Source organism: Rousettus aegyptiacus, unplaced genomic scaffold (assembly GCF_014176215.1).
Source record: "Rousettus aegyptiacus isolate mRouAeg1 unplaced genomic scaffold, mRouAeg1.p scaffold_m13_p_4, whole genome shotgun sequence".
Classification (NCBI taxonomy): domain Eukaryota; kingdom Metazoa; phylum Chordata; class Mammalia; order Chiroptera; family Pteropodidae; genus Rousettus; species Rousettus aegyptiacus.
The window spans coordinates 155,756,846-155,771,316 of NW_023416307.1; the positions used below are offsets into that span (position 1 = coordinate 155,756,846).

General features: G+C 50.2%; 1 protein-coding gene and 1 pseudogene across 2 annotated transcripts; one reads left to right on the forward strand and one right to left on the reverse strand.

Annotated features, from left to right (window-relative positions):
* Positions 1–37: 37 nt before the first annotated feature.
* On the reverse strand, positions 38–9,834 carry MON1A (MON1 homolog A, secretory trafficking associated). Of its 2 annotated transcripts, none has more exons than XM_016149982.2 (6): positions 9,576–9,834; positions 4,545–4,684; positions 2,660–3,145; positions 1,270–2,035; positions 419–566; positions 38–319 (listed from the first exon to the last, which is right to left on the reverse strand). In XM_016149982.2, exons 2-6 carry the CDS (start codon positions 4,669–4,671, stop codon positions 179–181), a joined length of 1,668 nt encoding a protein of 555 aa, XP_016005468.1. In that variant the 5' UTR covers positions 4,672–4,684; positions 9,576–9,834; the 3' UTR covers positions 38–178. The 2 variants fall into 2 exon arrangements, with proteins under 2 accessions (XP_016005468.1, XP_036075398.1); XM_036219505.1 differs by having other exon boundaries at positions 171–338.
* LOC118601874 lies at positions 6,464–6,579 on the forward strand (annotated as a pseudogene).
* Positions 9,835–14,471: the final 4,637 nt, after the last annotated feature.

Genomic DNA, 14,471 nt, shown 5'->3' on the forward strand with positions numbered 1-14,471 from the left:
TGGGTGAACAAAGGAACCAGTAATGAGGCCTGACGAGTGTCTCCCCCAAAGCCCTTTAATGCACGCACTGATCCACAGTCCCTGCCTGCCGCCTGGGCAAGAGAGGCCGGCTCCACCTGGAGGCCCCCACACTCCCAGGGCCCAGCGGGCTTGGGAGGGCCAAGCTCACACATGCCCATCAGTAGGTGAGGGGCGTCAGGATGAAGAGGCGGTCTTCTTCCTTGCGGATCCAGCGCATCAGCTTATGGATGGCACTAACGGCTGATGCCTTGGTCCCCAAGGGGCTGTAGCACATGTAGAGCTCAAAGGCACCTGTCACCTGGAAGAGGGGGAACAGGCTGGTCATCCAGGTTAGACACCCCTCGTGAGCCTTGACCAGGACCCCAGCGAAGCCCAGCCCCTCCCACGGTCGCCTTACCCAGGCCAGGAGGTTCTCGTTGGGGCCTGTGTAGTAGATGGTCTTGAGAGGGCGGGAGGCATTGTGGGCGCGGCTGTGCAGGTACTGGTAGAGGCCCAGCAGCCGCTCCTGCTCCTCTTCACTGGTGTACGGGGCCTCAATCTCAGGGCTGGAGATGGGGAAGTGGGTTCGCAAAGGAATGACTTTCATTGTCTTCTCTGGACATCTAGGAACGCCCGCTCCTTGCCAGGGAGACTCTGCCATGTGTGTTACCCTCCAAATGCTCCCCTAGGATGGGACATTGTCTTCCCGCCACAGAAGACTCCCCAGGATAGGGTTGGGACCACCCAGGCTGCCTGTTCCCAAGTTCATGGCATCTTTGGGGACCCTCCCTTAGAGAGGCCAATCTGAGTTTAGGTGTCTAAGACAGAGTGACAGATCTAAAGTGGAAGAAAGGTGAGCTGGGAACCCTCGGGACCCAAAAGGAGAAAAAGGAAGAGAAAAGCTGCCACATCTGGCCCCAGCCCCCGTCCCTGTTGGAGGAGGAAGTTGGAGTTTTACAACCTGGATGGGATCAAAGTGACCTCTGAGGCAAAGTTGCTCCAAGGCCAGGCACCCAGGAGCCCTGTTACAGCTTCCTTCCCTGGGTGTATTGGGCGTTTCCGGGGCATCTGGGTAATGAAGTAGAGAGGCGTATGCCCGTGGAGAGTAGGGTGATAGGGAGACAGGGCCCCTGTGTCAAGAGTGAAACAGACCCGGCCTGTCCATCCATTCCCAGAGGGGTCGTCAGCTACAGGGCTGCATCAGGCTCAAGCCCAACCAGGAGGCCCCACGCCCCTGGCTCTCTCAAGTAGTGAGAGACCCTCCCTCACCTGGTGAAGAGTCCTGAGCTCTTTGACTTATAGAGGAAGTGGCGCAGGTCGGGGATGCCCACTTGGGCAACACTGTAGAAGGGCGTGCGCAGCGCCTCTCGCAGCGCCGCGTGGGCTCCGCGCTTCCGCAGGCGCTCCTGGAAGCGGCGGCGGCAGTCCGAGACTGCGAAGAAGTCCTCGCGGTCGGTGGAGACAAGCAGGAGGCAGAGGTCGGTGTCAGGCTCCAGGTAAGAGATGTGCGCGTGGAAGAAGCCGGCTGCGTTGAATTTGGGCAGGCACACGGGCGTCCAGGCTTCTCCCTCACGGAAGGACGAGGAGGAACTGATGAGGTTGAAGAGCAGGTGCAGGTCGATGGGGTGCAGGAATTGGTCCTTGCGGCGCACAAGCGCCACGAGCTGATTGCGCGCCAGCAGGATGGAGAAGACGAGGCTGCGCGCGCGCGCCTGCTGCAGACTGGCGCTCACGGCGTCGCGCACCGCCGCCGCCAGGGGCAGGCAGCGCGCCGCCCCCATTAAGAAGCTGGGGTCTCGAGCCATGAGCTGCAGCAGGTTGTCAGTGATGCGCTCCGAGCCCGAGAGCAGGCGCCGCAGGTCATAGTTCTGCTTCTGCTGGAAGATGTGGCTCAGCTGCGCGCCCGTCAGAAGGCTCAGGATCTGGTAGTAGATGTAGAGCAGCTCCTGCGCCAGTTCCTGCGCCGACTGCCGCGTGCGGGCGACTGCCACCAACACCAGTGGGCTCCGGCGAACGAATACTACCTTGTAGCCATCTGAGGACGGGGTGGGGGAGTCAGGGTGGGATGTCAGCTTCAGCCCTTCTCCGGAAAGCCCTCCCGGACTGGCGGGCTGGCCGAGTCCGGATCCCTCTGAGCCCCGCCTCCCGCTCAGTTTGTGCTTTCCACCCTCCCCCACCCTCCCTCGGAGCTCTGCACGCAGTAGGGGCTTCAGGATGATGAGGAGAAAAACAGCAGCTCAGGGCCCCCTTTTCCTGCGGGCTTCGGGCCTGTCCCTGCAACTTGCCTCATAGACTGGCACCAGCTGAAATGCTGGAAGCACTTCAGAAAAACACATTCTTGTGCTGAATGGCAAGAGCTGGGTGGGCTCAGGACCTGGGACATTCTGGTCACCTCCCCAGGCTTCTCACCCTCTCCAAGGGCAAAGCCCATATCTAGCCCACCTTTGGCCCTCAGGGTGGCCCTAGAAAGCAGTCAGAACTGTTCCCCTCTGTTCAGATGAGACCCTGAAGCCCAGTGAGTGGAGAGACTGCTCTTGCTCACACGGCACATTCCGGCCGTCTAGGCCAGCCCCGGAGGGGAGGGGGGGGGTCCTCAAAACTGCTTTGAATTAATCCTGGCCAGGGAAGCCCTTCTGGCACCCCTCTCCAGGCGGCTCACCTGCGTGGATGGAACGGATGGCATTCTTGTCCGCTTCCAGGAAGGACACGAGGGCCACCATGACACCCATGGTGCTGGAAAGTGCCTCCTCTGACCCATAGCGGGAGTACACAGGCTTCCCTGCCTCGCTCAGCACGAAGACATGCTTCTGGTGCAGTCGCCATGCCTCGGCAGCCTCCTCCTCATCCCCCTCGCCTGTGCCCTCCCTAGGGGGCTCTGTGGCTGGTCTCCCAGCTGCCCCTGCGGGCTCCGCCCAGTCCTCAGAGCTTCCTGGCAGCATCTCCTCCTGGAGGTCTCGGGCGACACCGGTCAGCTGTGTACTCAGCTCACTGAAGTCCTGGCTGATCTGGCGTATGTCTGCAGGCAGTGGTGGTGGACCCCCAGCACCCTCCTTGGGACTCTCCCCAGAAGCTGCCCCATCCTCCGATTCGGTCAGGTCCTCGTAGGAACGGGCATGGACGAACATGGCACCCTCCTGCCCAGCACCTGCCGGCCGAAAGCGCTGGTGCTTAGAGCAGTAGCCACTGGCAGACTACCTCACCAGCAAGGTGCCTCGTCGACACTCTAGCTTCACTGCCTGTCCTGATGAGGCAAGTCACTCTTCCCTCCTGCTACTGTCTGCTAGGGTCATGTCTCCCTGCTTCCTTCAGACCACCAGTCTCCTCCCATCGCCCTGGGAATGAGACCCAAGCTCCTCATGGCTGTGGGGGCAGCTGGTATCTGCCTGCCTCTCTCACTCTCATCTCGCGCTCCTTGCACACCCCAGTCGCACTGGGCTTTGTCTATCTGCTCTTGGGACACCCTCAACCCCATCCCACACCTACCTCAAGGCCTGTGCACCTGCTGTTCCTTCTGCCTGGAAGGCATTCCCACCTCCTCACATGGCTTGCTCTTTGTTACACTTCAGTTCCCCGCAAAGATGTCAGTTGCCTCCTCACCTGACTTCCAACCCCAGGTATGCTATCGTGTTTCCCTCCTTGATTTCCCTATGGCACTTGTCCGTTATTGTCCTTCTCCCTAACTAAAGTGAGGTTCCCCTCCAAGGGCAGGAGCCTGGTTGTTCACTGCTGTGTGCCCAGCATCTCTCCTGTGCCTGGAATACCTCCCGTGCTCAGTGAATCTCTCCCTGGGAGAAGGCGCCCCGACCCTGCTTAGGCCATAGCTCCTGACCGACTCCTCTGTAATGGCCCCATTAGCCTGTGGCTTGCCCGAGGGAGGGACCATGTCCGTCTCCCTTTACTGATTCTTTCTCCCCCCAACCCCCCCACCCCACCTCTTTAATTTCCCACCCCATATTTCCACCCCTGACTTATGATGTTGCCGTTTCCCCTTAAGAACTGGATCTCTGAAGGTGGGCCATCTCCTCCCACAGGATTATTTCTTTGACAGAATAGTTCAACAGATATATTTTGGGTTTCTATTATGAGTTTTGCACTGTATCAGGCACTGGAGATACAACTGCTCTGTGGTCAGAGAGCTCACAATCTTGTGGATGAGAGATGGGCAACATATAAATAAAATTACAAAGTAACTCGTCTTCTGTACAGAGCATGGTCAGAGCGGGCTTAACTTGCGAGGTGACATTTAAGCTGAGAGCTGAGGGAGGGAGAAGGAGGCAGGCAGGTACATTGTAGGCACAGGGAATAGGAGGAGAGCCCACGCTGGCAGCCAGACAGCACAGGGCAAGTGGCCCAACATGAAGTGCAGAGGATGGCCGGAAGCGGTCTGAGCGCGGTTCCCTGCAGCAGCCCCGGCACCTAATAAATACCCAGTGGGTGGCTGAACACATGCATGAATGAATGGGAAGGAAAGAGTGCTTGGGAATCCCATTTGCCCAGAGGCCGCTCTAGCTGTCAACTGCCTGGGGCTGTCCGCCCTGCCGTACCTGGCTCCATTCCCTGGGCCAGCCCTGGTGTGGGGCTCTCGGCTCTCTCCACACTTTGCCCATCAGAAGGAGCCAATGTGCCATCGGGACAGTCACTGCTTCTCTTCCTCTGCAAGTCAGCAGCCATCCTTTGGGCTCTCCTGTGGGACAAACAAAAGCGTCATCAAGGGGAAGGTACTGTTGGCAGGGGTCACTGGCAGAGTTAACAGTGGGAAGCACAGGAAAGTGTCCCTCCCCAGAACCCAGCTAACTCGAACCTCTGAGGAATGGGCTCTGAGCATTCTCCTCTGGTTATAAAAGGAAGAATTCATGGTATCTATTCATTGAAGAAAACTTGGAAAATACAAAAACTTAACAAGAAAAAATGTCATCATTTTCTCACCATTCAGGATCTTTCACTAGTCACATTTTAATATATTTCTTTCAAGTCTTTTTAAAAATGTATATAAGATGTAAATAATTTTTGTTTTTTGTTTTTTAATGATCTGATAACAGCAGCTAGCACTTATTGAATGCCAAGGCAGTGTGCTAAGAAGTCGATGCGGATTATATGATCTAATCCTGATCACTGCTCCCTGAGGCAGGTGCTCCTATCGGGCTAGCTTTCCAGATGAAGGAACTGAGGCTGAGAGAGTTTAAGTACTTGTTGCAATGTCACCACAGAAAAGACGCATGGGAGCTGGGAGTGGAAAAGATTCTCTATCCTGATACTTTTCACTGCACATCCGACCAGGAACATTTCTTCAATCAAAACGGAGTTCAGCAATAGTTCTTTTGAATATTTAGACACTTGCAAAGAAAGAAGCGAGGCAGAGGAAACGGGCTCGCCTCTCTTCAGGCTGGAGCCCGGCTTTTCTGAGTACACGTCTGTACCTTCTGCATTTGGCACCAGGGCTTGCCTTACCAATTACAAACAACTATCAATGATTTCTATTTCTAGCCACGCTCTCTCTTGTGACTTTTAGAGGCACACATTTCCTTGATGTTTGACCTTAGATGTCTTACAGGATCTCAAAGTTCTCGATCCAACACTGAGTTTCTGGTCATTGCCTTAAAATGTTGTTCCTGTCAGAGCTGTTCATCTCAGTGAAACGCAATTTTATCCTTTTAGTTATTTGGTGGAAAATCTTGGAGTCATCCCTTATGCCACCACACCTCAACAAACCAAACCACCAGCAAGTTCTGTCGGCTGTACTTCAGAACACCGGCACACCCAGCAAAATGTCTCCCTAGTTAACATTTTCCCCATAGAATGCCTCTAGGTTTTTAACACCCAACCCTAGTAGCCAGCCTTCAAGACAGTTCCCCAGGAAGCCACAACTTCCGGTATCCATGCCTTTGTGTGCTGCCTGCTCCCATACTGAGCAGGGCTCATCCATGTAACCAGCAGGATAATGTGAAAATGATAACATATGACTTCTGAGGCTAGGTCATAAAAGACATTGTCACTTCTGCCTTGCTCTCTTTGACCACTCTCTAGGTAGAGCCATTGGCCATGTTGTGATGACACAAGCAGCCCTGTGACGAGAAACTCATGGCAAGAAACTGAGACCTGCAAATGGCCAGTACTAACGTGCCAGTCATGTCTTCTGGTGACTGCAACCTCGTGAGACTGTGAGCCTGAACCAGCCAGCTAAGCTGATCTCAAATTCCTGCCCCACAGAAACTGTATGAGGTGATAAAATAGTCGTTGTTTTAGGCTGCTAAATTTGGGGATAATTTGTTACGCAGCAATAGATGACTAATACGACAAATGTGTATTGATTCAGCTTCTGTTTTTACAGCATCAAAACGATCCACATTTTTAACAAAGTAATATGCATTTAAAGCCTTAAATTAGGTTGTGGTTCCATAGTGCAGCGGTTAGCTTTACATGCAGAAGGTCCTGGGTTCATGTCCCAGTGGAGCCACAGTCCATGGTCTATGGCTATTCCACCCTGAACAAGCCCGATGTCTGATCTCAGAAGCTAAGCAGGGTTGGGCCTGGTTAGTACTTGGATGGGAGACCACCTAGGGAGACCAGGTGCTGTAGGCATAAATAATAATAATAAATAATAATAAAAAAATAAAGCCTTAAATTACATTCCAAACAGAGCTAATGGAAGATCACTGAGTGCCAACAAAAGGGGCTTACTTGCATCATGCTGCTGCAGGCACTAGGAGAGGCCATGAAACTGGATCAAAGCAACACACATTGCTTGGTGATCAGGAGGAACTGTTTTAAGCATTTTGTATCCTAACGCTATAATTTATTGGGCATATATCAGGTATATATTTTCCCTGTGTTTTAGCATCATTTTAGAAAATTGGGGATTTGGGGTTGCTGGGGGAAGCATTATGCGTTTTCCCTTTTAAATAATGGGAAACAGACACTGAGTTAGTGATTCCAGACAGAATGTCCAACTTCTGCGTCACGGATTACTGATGTTAGGTGGGAAACGTCCATATCAAGACTCTGTCTACTTCTCATCACCTCTGCCACTACCGCGAGGGGCCAAGCTGCCGTTCTCTCTCTAGAGGACCGCTGCAGCCATCTTCTAACCAGTCTCCCCACTTCTGCCCTTGCCCTGAACAGTCTGTCCTTCTCACAGCACTCAGGGAAACAGAAGTCAGGTGACATAATTCCTCTGCTCATGACTGTAACAGTTCCACCTCACTCAGTGAGAAAGCCAGTTTCCTCGCAGCGGTGCACAAGGCTCACTCCATCCACACTCCCCCACCCTCATTACTTCTTTGACCTCATCTCCTGTCCCGCCCCTTGTTTTGCATCAGCCCAGCCACACTGACCCCATCGCTTTTCTTAAGTGTAATGTAAAGTTAAACCCTGGGTACTCTACTTCAGAACTTTGCCCCTGCTGAACTTCCTGTCTGAACCACATCTCCCTGCATTCCGCCTTGCTCCACACCTCACCTGATCCGCTGCTTGGGCTAGATATCAATTTGACTTTCTCACTTCCTTTAGGGTGCTGCTCAAGTGTTGCATTATCAGAAAGAGCTTCCCGCAATATCCCTGATTCCTACCCCCCTGGCCCTCCTTTATTTTTCTACATTGAAGGTCACCTGTGACCTGCCATATATTTCAAAATGTCAGCTCCGCACTCAGGACATGTTTAATTAATGTTTGCAAGATAAATAACTTTGGAAGGGAGAAGGTGAAACATCTTAGAAGAACACCCCGTTACAATAAAGCCTCTGGAGCCCCCTGACTGTGGGGGAAGACTTGTCCTTGCTAGCAGGAACAATGGCTCTGGAGTCAGAGGGAGCTGGACTAACCTGGCTTGGTTTTATAAATCTGTTTTCTCATCTATAAAGTGGGGATAATGATAGTACTGATTCATTGAGTTGTGCAGGGTTAAATGAGATAATTCATGTAATTTGGTTACCCTGGCACAGAGTAGGCACTTGTATACTCAGCTGCCATTCGCACATGTTTATTCTCACTTAGCATTCAGATCACGTGTAGCTGTACTTATACATGATCCAGTGGTCTCTGCCATGTAAATCAGTTCTTTGAAAGTTTGCTCACTCTGAGCGAGGTCCTAAATGAACTGTCCTGGGAAAATGAGCTTCTGACCGTGTGAAGCCAGGTAGGCTCTGGCCTGAAGTGACCCATCTGTGATGTTGGGCCAAACTGCTGTCTATAAGACTAGGGCCCGGATTCTGGTATTTATGGGCCCTGGAATTAGGTCTCTGCTGTTCTTATAAGTCTCTCCCGAGTTGAATTGTGGCCTTGCACCTTTGACTCAAAGACCCAAACAAGGTCTGCAGAAGCAAACCCAATGTTCCGAAGGCCCCGTACCTACTGATCTCTCGTAGGCTTCAGGGGACTGAGCCTAGCCTGGCTGAGTGGTACCCAACATGGTACCAGCATTAAGTGGGGACAGGGTCAACTGATCAGGGCTAGTAGATGCCTCCTTCACCATAGTTCTCCTGCCAACCTGAGGTCACACAGCATCTCAACATCTCCAAGGCCAATCTGGGGACTCAGTCAGAAGCACTCATGAAGCAAACAGTTCTTCAGACACTTAACTCTGGAAACTAGGCAGGTGAGTGACTCACAGCAAAACCCACCCAAACCCTCACTGGAGCCATAACCTGTCTAGCTGATGCTCCTGGGAGGCTGAGCCTGAAGCCGTTAAGCAAGAGAGGTCTCTTAGAACTAGTCTCAGATGCTCGCTTGGACCCTGTTCTCAGAGAGTTCTTCTAGAAACTCCCAGGGCTTGCTACTTTCCCTCCAAGTTCTCTGCTATGACATGAGCAATGCCACCAAGCTGGCTGGCTCAATCAGCCCTTCTAGTACACCTCCCTCCCCCAGGTGCCCGCCCTGAAAGGGGGAAGGACCTTGTAAGAGCCCCTCCCTACAGCCGCCTCTTCCTGCTTAGATAGTGCAGCATCCAACCTTGACTCTTTGGGGAGTGGCCTCCTCAAAGCGGGGTGCCAAGATCCACGGGTGTACGGCAGACAGGACCCAGGTGAGGGTGTCTGTGCTGTAGCTGCTTCGGCATGATGTCTGCTCCACGAAAAGAGCGGGGCCTGGTACTAGTCAGGGCTGGTAGCCACTCGTCTCTCTGACAAAGGCTGTTCACCCTCCGCTAGCAAACTAGAGCCTGGAAAGGGTGGCTCACCCAATACGAGGGGCAGCCCAGTTATCTGAACTCGGGCACCCTTCAGAGCTAAGTCCCAAGCCCAGGACACTTTCAGGAGGTGTCCCACTCAGCCCACAGTCGCCTCTGCCGCTCTTTGAAAGAAGCCTATCGGCCGAATGTGTGTGCTTTGCGGAGCGGGTCCTACCTGGCCACTGCACCCTAAAGGACTTCGCCTTCCCAGCCAAAGGATGGGTTCCAGGCCTCGCCTTTTGTATTTCCCAGCTAGAGGGACAACTGGCTTAGGGAACCCCAAAACACCCAGTGCTCCTATCGCAAAGAGCAGCGTAGACGGCAGGAGACCCCAGTCTTCAAGCCCTTCCTTCCAAGGATGACAGCTCTCCAGTCTCGGCGGCCCCAGGGTACATGGGTTGGCAGGCGGACTCACCTGTTCCTCCGGGGGAGTCAGGACGCGCAGAGATTGCAGGTCACTGCCTTCTGCCGGACCCCCGAAAGGGCACTGCTGTCCGGCGGGGCCGGAACTCAGGGCGCAGGTTCGCGGGGTCACGGCACCCTGCGGACGCAGACATGGCCACGGCGCGGACCACCGCCCCTTCCTACCTCCCCTCGCCCGGCCGCCGGCCCAGGAAGACAGCCGTCGCCGGCCTCTCGCGGCAGAGGCCCGGCTCCAGCGGCTCAGCCCGGCCCTGCCCGGCCCCAGGGTGCGTTATGGGAAATGTAGTCCATAGCGCACCTGCGGCGCCTCGGGGTGGAGGGGCGGGGCGCCGGGTCCCCGCTGCGCTCGGGCGGGGCCTGACCTGGGCGGGAGTTGTCTCACTAGGCACCGCCTTCTCCAGGCACCTCCTCCGAACCCTAATCCCCACGTGGACCGCAGACCCCATTCCCTGGCCCTTCTGCCCTAGCCAACTGGATGTTTATTTAAAGGGAGAGAAAGAGATGTTGGTGTTGCTTCCTTCACTGATCGTGGGAGGACGGTGCAAGTTTGAGGAGCTGTATAAATGTCATTAGTGGGCCCGGCACATTGGCTGTAAGAGATATAGGCGCACGGATTGTTGATTTAAAAAAACAGTCTGTTAGTCACGTTTTGATATTATAGTATGAGGCTCTAGCACAGTAATTCTCAAATCTGACTGCACATAGAATGATCGCGGGAACTTTAAAAAAAAAAACACACACAAAAAACACGAATGCTTGGCCACCACCCCTAGACAATTTGATTTAATTGAACTGGGATGGGACTCAGGCAACAGTATCTTAAAAAGCCTCCCAGGTGATTTGCCAGGGCAAGGAACTACTACAGAATTTGTAATTTCCTAGATGCAAAGTAATAAAAACAACAGGAAAACATAAAGCTTTCCCAAACAATTTTATTTCTGGGGAACAGTTTGAAGATGTAAAATTAGGGATTAACAACAATACTGCTTGTGTTTTCTCAGAAGCAATTAAATCACTTTACAGCCTCGTGGTTAATTCACCCAGTGGTTCTGGGATGAAGGAGAAAGCCTGAAATCACTCCTTTGATTTCTTCTGCTGTTTAAGCATTTACAATGCAGTGTACTGTTCGTATCTTAGCCCTACACGGGAATTGAGGGAGAGCTCTGCCCTTGGGCTCAGCTCGTGGTCTCAGATGGCTGCCACTTGGCACTTACCTCCACAACACTGGCCTGTGACTGACATGGTGACAAAGCTGTGACCTTTTACCAGAGATGGCTTTGCACGGGGCTATTAGACTCTTGCAAATAATTTAAGATTTCTCCTCTCTTTTAGGTAAAAAATGCCAGAAAAATGCCCAGTCTATTTATTTTCCTAGAAAGGAGAGGAGTCGCCTTCATTTTCTTTCACTGGCTCAGGTGTCCAGGCTCCCTCCCTGAGGGTAAATATCATTTATATTGTTTTGCTTTCGTTAATCTCACATATCATAATGTAAGAGTTTCAGCCAAGAAGCTCTCATATAGCCAGAAATATCCTGGCTATATTCCATTAACCAAAAATTGGACCCCATCGAACCGATCCCAAGAGAAGACAAATTTAAAGCTTTCTAACATACAGAATCAGTTTCCTTCACATCTCCATGTTGACCTAGTTTCCTCGAGTCTCATTCTTGCTTTCATGCACATCGGCTCCACTAGATAGCACCAGTCATTTGGAAGTATTGTTTCCACCTAGCCAAGTAAGTGACCTATACATACCTTATGTGCTTCTGGCTAAGATTTGTGCCTAGGACACTCTCACAGAGCTGTCGACGTAAGTAATGTCCAAAACTGTAGAGAATTTTTATGAGTTTGAGCCCAAACTGATGACAATTGCTGGGAAGCAAGCTCTCGAATGCTCTGGAGAGTGACAGCTTTGCACTTTCTTTTGTGCATTTGGTATTAAGGAGGGAATGTAAGGAAGATTACACGGAGGTGTGGGAAAGCAAAACTGGGATTGGATTACAGAATAGTTAATAAGATTATGTGCTTTCTTGAGGGTTAACCCCCCTTCCAAGGGTATTCTGGTATTTCAAAAGTATGTTAACCTTGATGCACAAGAACTATGGACAGGACTCACCTAAAACAAAGATAAACCTTTTATTGAAAAGCTACATGCCTCAGGCGTGTCAACCCACCATGACCTACCCAGTTAGGAATATTTGATCAGATCACTCAGTGATGTTATTTTCAGTAGAACTTTTTTTTTTTTTCATCAAATCATTGTGGTCACTTACTAAAACATTTTAATGTTATTTAAAACTCCATTTTAATCCACCCATTGAATTATATTTTAATATTGGGACAACCCTTTCCTTTACTTTTGCTGATAGGATTATCAAGAAATAAATCTTGGTCTTCTGGAATAATAATAAATATCAATCCCATGATAACTCTACTGCCCTATGTAATTGATGCTGCTTGAAGATTTGGGCTTTGCCACAAACAACACTATATGCTATCCTGCACCTTCTGTCACCCTCCAGGTAGGGGGCACCTTAAAACCTTAGCTTTCTGTTTTGTCTAGGCCTATGATTTTCATGGACCCAGCATGTCATCTCCACAGACCTCTTGTTCTTCCCCTTATTCTCTTCTTTCATAGCTTTAATGGACATTTCAGAACCTGAGGTACTGAGAAGTTGTGGCTAAAGTGAAAACTCCTGATTATATCCTGAGGGTTCGATTCGTCCTCAGACCTGTTGCTATTGTGCTTATGTGACCCCAGAGCAAATCCTTTAATAATGACTCTTACAGCGTCTTCAGCCATTTTCCCCTTATACAAATACAAAGTATCTAATGTGAAGTATTCTGAGCTAATCATAATAGTTGGTCCTTCCCTGGAAATTTTGAAGGGGTTTTCATTCCTGCCTTTATTACTTTGCAGCTCCTGGTAAGGCAGCTGGTTTTTCTGCTCTGCTGGAAAATTTCATCTGTGGTCTTGAATCATCTCTATCTACCTCTCCTAGTTCCTGTCTCTCATTTTAACATTTGATCAAACTCCTACTTTCGATGTTGAAGAGCCATGGCCCCAAATGAGACTGCAGCAACAAGGAACAGATAGGACAATATCTTTCTCTTTGTTGTGTCCTGTGAGGATGTAAGGGCTGAAAATGAGCCCACCTACCTGACTGGACCCTGTTCTCCCCATTCCATGTGAGGACACTGCTTTGGTTTAGCTTTTCTAAATAGCTCATACTTCCTGGTCTTAGGCAGTAAAAACAACCTTACAAGTACCCTGGGCCTATGTAAGTAAAACAAACAAACAAACAAACAAACAAAAACAAATCCAGATGCTTCCTCTAAAAACTCTTATTAATTACCTTAACAAAAGGGGGAAAGTAGTCAGGAGCAGGTGCCTTGGAGTAGGACTGATCTGGGTTGAAATCCTCCCACCCTTTACTTTCTTGATGTGGGCAAATTACTTAATCTTTCTGAGCTTTGGTTTCCTAGCTATAAAAGGCATATCATATGGTTATTGTGAAGATTAGATGAGATAATAAAATGCCAGCCCAACGCCAGGCATGTAGTGTGATAAATAGTAGTAATTATTACTACGCAAGAACACTGGGCATAAGGCAAGGCTAATTAGTCACTTAATATAGTTCACCTCTTTAGAGCATAAGTACTATCTGATAAGGGAGCCTGATGCACCAATAATGGCCCAGTTTGTGAAGCAAAGTCAAAGTACCTACAGTTTTTGTAGCTGTTCTTCCTCTTCCCTGGAATCTCTTAATGATGGTGTGTCCCAGGGCTCAGGGCTGGAACTCTGCTCTCCTCATCCAAGTTTTTGACTTTAGATACCAGCACTAGTAATATGCTGATACCTCCCATATTGGCATCTTACTCTCAACTCCAGACTGAGGTATCTAATTACCAATTTCAGTTTTCACTTGTCTACTAGATGTGGAAAACCCAAAACTGATCTCTTTCTACCAGAACTGCTCCTCCCTCATTCTTCCCTCTCTTCCCTCATCCAAATTGGTCTCCTGTTTCCACTGTGACCACACAGGTAAAAGTATCATCCTTCTGGTTGTATCATTGCAGCAGTCTCCTACCTGGATGCCCTGCTTCAACCCTTCCCACCTTCAGCCTATTCTTTACACAGCAGCCAGAGGGATCCTATTAACATAGAAGGCAAATCATGATATTATTTTATTTAGAGCCCTCCAAGAGCTTTCCATTTCCCTTCTTACAGAAATCACTCATTTAAGCAGAAACTGTATATCCTGTTTAACTTGTCTCCAATAATTGCCCCCGACTCCATCTCCACTAGGGCAGCAAAGTTTTTTTTTTCCCCTGTATTCCCTGTACTTGATACAATGCTTGGCACACAGCAGGTGCTTCAGTTATTGAAGAAATGACTTCCAGACAAGATGCCTGAAAAATGGGAAGTTAATTTTAGAGACTATTTAACCCAACAACCTCCTTTCTTTACAGATAAGGTTTGCTTTATTTGAGAATGCTTTGTAGGGTGTTTCTTGTAGCAAACTTCTCCGCCCCCATGATGTTGAATTTGGGCTATAAAATCTGTTTACTTTCCCTAAGGGTCCACTGACAGGGATGCCAGGTGGCTGGAATTAGCAAGCATTTCAACAATGTAGACAATGCACCTGGAGGCCTAGAGCTGGCCATTTAAAGAATATTAGCCTGAAAGAGACTCTGGAAGTGAGTTGTAAACTAAAAGCTGTGATGTCCTTCTTTTCCACTAGATTGCTGATTTGCAGATAGCTTCCAGTTCCTCTGTGACCTCACACAAATCACTCTTGGCCAGATTTATTGCCTGAGAACTAGCAAGGCCCTGTGGAAGTTTGGCGGACTTTGCTTTATAGGCAGGGCTGCCGAACCTTCAATAC

Bases quoted from the DNA above. Each gene is read 5' to 3' on its own strand.
- MON1A (XM_016149982.2), bottom strand. From the start codon at position 4,671: ATGGCTGCTGACTTGCAGAGGAAGAGAAGCAGTGACTGTCCCGATGGC. The intron at 3,146-4,544 runs GTACGGCAGGGC...TTCGGCCGGCAG, and splicing joins GGCCCAGGGAATGGAGCCAG to GTGCTGGGCAGGAGGGTGCC. The intron at 567-1,269 runs GTGAGGGAGGGT...CCCCATCTCCAG, and splicing joins AGCTCAGGACTCTTCACCAG to CCCTGAGATTGAGGCCCCGT.